Here is a 6419-nt window from a genome sequence, read left to right on the forward strand (position 1 = left end):
CATTTTAGTTTTGGGGGTACATGTGAAGAACACGCAAGATTGCTGCATAGGTATACACATGGCAGTGTGATTTGCTGCCTTCCTCCCCATCACCTATATCTGGCATTTCTCCCCATGCTATCCTTCCCCAACTGCTCATCATCACTGGTCATTAGAGGAATGCAAATCAAAACTACAATGAGATACCATCTCACGCCAGTTAGAATGGCGATCATTAAAAAATATGGAGACAACAGATGCTGGAGAGGATGTGGAGAAAATGGCAATTCTTATACAAAACATGGTGCTAACTAATTAAAAGACTACGCGTTTTGCTAACTATTTTTAATTAGTAGGCAACTCACTGTACTTATACATGACAAGTAAAACTATCTAAAGTGAAGACCATTTCTTGATTACCTCTGGTCAATCTTCCTCTGCTGCGGCGCGTCTTTGACGAGGGCCATTCGCACGAGAGCACTGCCGTTAGCGTGGCTCCAGCACCAGAGCTAGGGAAGAGGCAGAGTCCTTACTTCACTGTGTAGAAACAGTGGGTGTCAGCATTCATAAAATCCAACAGAAATCACTTACTGGCATCCTTCTCCCAACAAAAGAATGGGAAAAGATCTTTAGATCTTGGTCTGCTAAAGAACTTGGTACTACAAAGTATTCTGGAAGGCTGGAGGGAAAAAAAAACCAACATTATACACGAGTCCTGTGCTAAAAGCAGGAATAATGTGTTCCTGAAGACCCCATAAATATTTAAGCACATTTATCCCCATATAATGTATATCACACTAGTAGCCACATGGTAGGCACCATGGGGGGCAGTGACAATCTTAGACATCTTAATCTAAAACGTGCAATATGGTCAATTCTTAAAAATTGAAATTTACAGCATGACAAAATTCCAAAGAAGGTATTATAAATATTTTCCAGAATGACTATTCATCAAACATGTCTGTGTTAGCTGAAAAATATATCCATCTTTGTTCTCCTGACAGGCTACGGTTTAAGACGACGCCAGGGAAACAAAAGAAAACCCCATAAATCTACCATAAGCTTTAACTCTCCTCTTCTTAAGTCCCTCTTCCACCTTTCCTCATCCCTAAAAGGCACAGTCAGACTCCATGACACCGATTAGACAACAATTACCAGTGGGCAAGCTCACTGCACTTTAAGACATCTTCCTTCCCGCGACGTGGCTGGGCAGCCCGTCACATGTTTCTCAGTACATACACCAGAGTGTGCTGGCCATGAAGCTTAAATTCCAGGGGAAGCAGAAGACACAAGCGACATGCTGCAAAGAACCTTTCTAGAACTGTACAAGAAGTTCCTGGTACTGGATTAACTAGTAATAACAGAGTAGGGTTTTTCTTTCTTCTAAAAAACGGCTTATTTGCATAAACTAATGAGGTCTTCAATGACCTTGAAATGAGGCATTCCAGAAAATACATAATAACTAAATGACATTAAACAAATTAAAAAAACAAATTCCTAGTCACTTTTGGAAGATTCCCTAGGGAACCAGCTCACTATTCAGAAAACTGTTAAGTAAAGGAGAAAATGTAGATATTTATATTGCTTTTCTTGTATGAACTGTGTTACAGGGCACTAAAGAGCTGGTGAGAGAACAGTTCGATAAAAGCAGAAAGATGAAAGAAAGTGAACAATCTCAATCCTTAGTGAAATAACAGATCTGGGCAATGATCCTCCCCCCAGAAGGCCAAACTATTTTTGGGAATTAAAACCATGATATAAAAAGGGAACTTTTACTGGATGGATCAGGTTGACAGCCTGTAAGCCCACCGGTCAGTCAGCATTATACAATGAGAGAGACACAGCCAGCCAGCCTGAGATGGAATGTGACCCCACAGGAGAACATAGCACCACCTAATGAAACACTCTTGCCAAAAGCACTGAGCCTGAATCCAATTAAGCCTCTGTTGCTAACATCTGAAAGGAAATCCTAGAGACAGAGGAACACATTAAGGGACAGCATAGGGATAAAACCAGTGACATCTTCAATGTGGAAAATTCCAGGGAACAAATGACCTGGTTTGTCAACAGATAGTAGGTAAACAAGAGGCGGGAGGAGACGGCTGTAGATTAAAAGGCCTAAGGTACATATTAAAAAAATTCAATGTGAAGACTTTAGATTCTAATCTGAACAAACCAACTGTAAAAAACCAGTTACAAGATACAATGCAATAAACACTGACGAGATCACTGATGACAGTAAGGAATCCCTATCAACTTATTTTTAAGGGATACTATAATTTATATTAAGAAGCCCTGATCTTTAAAATAAAATATTAAAACATTATTAAAAAGAAATATTCCATTAACCACAACTAGAAAGTCATCAATGACAACAGAGTTTGATTATTCTTCATAGGAAAGTGACTTCCAGCTTTACGTAACATTGCTAAAATTGGGCTTACCAAGTGGATATCATGTAACCTTCGTTAATAGAACAAACTCTCCACCCAGAAGCAGCTGTCCTCTTGATTTCTCTGTCCCAATCCGAGTAAATTTCAAAGAGTGGAGTTTTCTGGCTGCTGTCAACACCACCTCCATTACCTTCTCCTCCTCCTCCTCCTCCATCTCCTGAGGGAATTCCATTAATTTTGTTGGCTGTAGGAAAAAGCAACATTATGAATTTTAAGTCACATTTTCCCCCAGCATTCCCTCTCCTCTGAGCCTCCTGTCACATGTATACTCTGATGTGCTGTCTCTAACCTGGTTCACCTTCCAAGTCTCTCCATGAACCATCTTGCTCTTTCCATCTAAAAATAACTTTTTTTTTTTTTTTTTTTTTGAGACGGAGTCTCGTTGTGTTGCCCAGGCTGGAGTGCAGTGGCATGATCGTGGCTCAGTGCAGCCTCCTCCTCCTGGTTTCAAGCTATTCTCCTGTCTCAGCCTTCTGAGTAGCTGGGACTAATACTAATTTTTGTATTTAGAGATGGGGTTTCACCATGTTAGCCATGCTGGTCTCTAACTCCCACCTCAGGTGATCCACCCACCTCGACCTCCCAAACTGCTGGGATTACAGGCATGAACCACTGTGCCCGGCCTAAAAATAACTCATTTAGTCTTGTCTTTATCCAGCTCTTTCCCAACTCTTTAAACAGCTTTGATTTTTCTCTCTTTATACTGGCTCTATCTCCTTTGCCTTCAAACATAAACAGGTCAGTCAACATGATATTGAGAAGACTTTGATCCGATCACGCTGGACCACTCTAGCTACTATGCTATACATTTTTCTTCCTTCCTTTTACTGACCACTTTCTCCAAGAATGAAGAATGGCTGCTGCCTGTGTTTCCTCTCATTTTCTTGTTAATTTTTAATTGTCTTCTATCCCTATCATTCTAATAGAAATTATTCCTAACCCTTCCTCATCTGCCTGCCACTAACTGTGGGGTAAATCCATGTCATTTGATTTTCTCCATATATTTTGCTTGGAAAAATGAAATATCCAACAATCATCTATGTTCTCAAGCCCTTCAAATCTTTAATTTTTCTAATACCAACTTCTCACCTACCTACTCTTTTCTATGTGCTCATTAGAAAATTCTTGGTTTTCTGTATCTACTTGACTTTCCTTTGAAAAGCTCATAAGGTTTCTTGTGCTTTGCTAAAGTGCTGTTCCCACATGGAGATTACAGCAGGGCAGGCCTAGAGACCTGCATTTCTTTAGTAAGAAGCCTTCTCTGAGAGAGAAGTAATGCTATCTTCTAGGTGTATGCCCACAGCCTCAAGAGTGCCTATGAAGTGATTACTGAGAAAGAAGCTGTCCCACCACCCAGCCAGATCTATCTTGGCAATATCTGGTGACAGATGGCACAACCCATTCTAGCCCAGGGTCTTTCTGTTGCAGGTTGCAATTATGGCACGTCTCCCAGCTGGCATTCCCAATGGGATGTTCTGCTGCATTTAAACCAGGCAGCAGCTTACCGTAACAAGACACACTTCCTTAAAAAGATGCATTCATGATGCTAGTCCCCTGCCTTAAACTTTCAATCATGCTCATTTTTCAACTGAATTAAGTAAACCAAAATGGCTTTTCTAGGCCTTAAAGATCCCTCACATAACCTATCTGATCTTCATTTCCCATGCTCCTTTGCAGCCATGCAATACCCTCCACTGTCCCATGAACCTGTCATGTCCATTCCTATTGATTATTGATTAACTCCTGGTACAAGACAGGTATTTTCTGAGAACTCCCCATGAGCTTATGCCTCAGAACAAAAAGATGAGTGTGATTTTAACTCTATCTTGAAAGCACTAAGAAGTGCAATAATCAGAGTACCAGATGTCTGAGTGCAATGAGAATGCAGAAAAGAAGGCCCCTAGCTCTCACCGGAGAGAGGCTGGGGCAGGAAAAGCTTCACGACTTGACCACATCTAAAGAGAGTTCTAAGGAAAATGTCAGAAGTTGCCAGGTAGCTGGTGAGGAGGAGGTAAGCATGCTAGACAGAGAAGAACGTAAAAAACATGGTATAACTGTTTGACATGAAGTAACTAAATATAGCTAGTGCCTTAGGGATTCAAGAGGCGGCAGAAAAGAGGCTGGGAGATTAAACAGGGCCTAGGCTCTAGGCCTGTGCTTCCCTGAAAAATAACTTGCAGTCACACATGCCCATTTAAATTTAAGCTGAAATGAAAAATAAAATTAAAAATTCAATCCCTCAGTTGCACTAGCCACATTTCAAGTGCATAACAGCTACATGTGGCCAGTGGCTGCCCTACTTCCATCACTGGACAGTGCTGCTCCAGATTATGGAGGGGCTTACGTATCATGTTAGGAACTTGGACTCTGCTAAATGCTATCAGAATTATCCAGTGATTCTGATTTTAACAAAGCTCATTAAAAATTAAAATGCTAATTCTAAGCCCATATCCTAGAGTCCCACTCCATCTCAGTGCTTTCTCTGGATTAACACAACTAAAAAGCATGTCTGTGAGGAGGACTTAGGAGCTGTGATCTCTTCAGAACACAAAACCTACATGGAATTTTTGGGCAAAGCCCAATCTACACAGTGCTCCAGTGTACCAAAACATGGGAAGCTATTCAGTATTAGACAATCTAATTCATCATATGACTAAAGAGGAAAACAACTATATAGCTTAGTAAGTGCAGAAAAACATGAGTTAGATACCTGATTACAAAAAAAAAGAAAGAAACAAACAAAAAACAAAAAACCAACGTTAGCAAATTTGGAATAAAAGGAAATTTCCTTAACCGGAGAGAGGGTGTTTATCAAAAATAATAGCTAACAGCATCCTCATTAAATGCAGGAACTGAAATGATGCCTGCTAATGTTACTGCTATTCAACACTGAACCAGAGGAACTAGCCACACAATAAAAACACCACCACCAAAAAAGAACTATAAAGAACACACTCAAAATGCTAAGGGTTACATAAAACAGTTTGGTGACTGAGTCTAGCACTGAATACTTTTTAGTGTTTTGGGCTGCAGTGTGTGTAATGTATACTCAATCTGGTTTTATAGTCCAGGAGCTCGAATGCTTTCCAAAGTTCAAAAAACCTGATAGCAGTGGCCTGCTCTATGAGAGGATCACTATGAAAAGTTGAACCAACACAGTGACAAGGTGGGTCATGTGAGGCAGACCTGGCTCTGCTGACTGCTACCTGCCTGAGGTTTTATGACACAGCTCCTCTGCAGATCAAGAGTCAAATAGATATTATATGCTCCTGACCTTGGCTACCTTCTGTGATAAATTACAAAAGTCTAATCCTATACTGGTGGGGTTACTTTAGAGAATTTCCACTAAATTGGCCTAATTGGTATTTAGAATGGCTTCAAGCAACAGAAAATACAAGTCGTCAACATATGAAAAGAAAGCCTATCACTCTGATGATACTGCAGCTATTGGAAGTCATAAAAGAATAAGGTAAAAAGAGGACTGGGATTATTAATAAGTTCAAAAGCGTGAGTCAACAAAGTGGTTCTTAACTGGAAGATTCTAACCTGTGCTGAAGCCAACATGGCTGTATTTCTAAAGGCTCCTCCAGTGATCCTGATGTATGTAGCTGGTTGGAACCACCAATATTTAAAAGACAATCATTTATAGCTATACTGAGAATCTTGCAAGAACTGACAAGCAACAAACTTAAAAAATTCCTGTACTGTTTCAAATGGATTGTGTACCTCGTGTTTTTCAAATAAGCATTTTAAGGAAAATCTAAAACCAAGATCTATGTTAATTAAATTTCACTGAAAATTTACAATTACAATGTACATTGTACACTGATGTGAAATTTCATTACAACTTCACATTACATCACAGCATCTGTAAGCAGGATGTCTGTCATGAAGCAGAGTTGCTGACACTAAGGCTACAGATAACTTCATGAAGCTTTCAATATTTTTAGTCCAGAAGCATAATCTGACATTTTATCAATTATGTAA

The 6419-nt window shown here is 39.9% G+C and overlaps 1 protein-coding gene across 2 annotated transcripts in view; it reads right to left on the reverse strand.

Moving 5' to 3' along the window:
* The window catches only part of MTMR10 (myotubularin related protein 10), a 53449-nt gene that overhangs the window by 19495 nt on the left and 27535 nt on the right, over positions 1 to 6419 (reverse strand). For both annotated transcript variants that reach the window (XM_017518203.2, XM_017518204.2), the window contains 3 exons: positions 2424 to 2616; positions 571 to 658; positions 400 to 488 (listed from right to left, as the gene is read on the reverse strand). In XM_017518203.2, coding sequence (XP_017373692.1) covers positions 400 to 488; positions 571 to 658; positions 2424 to 2616 — 370 coding nt within the window. The remainder of the gene's footprint in view (positions 1 to 399; positions 489 to 570; positions 659 to 2423; positions 2617 to 6419) is intronic.

The sequence above is a fragment of the Cebus imitator genome, unplaced genomic scaffold (genome assembly GCF_001604975.1).
Source record: "Cebus imitator isolate Cc_AM_T3 unplaced genomic scaffold, Cebus_imitator-1.0 Scaffold662, whole genome shotgun sequence".
Taxonomy (NCBI): Eukaryota; Metazoa; Chordata; class Mammalia; order Primates; family Cebidae; genus Cebus; species Cebus imitator.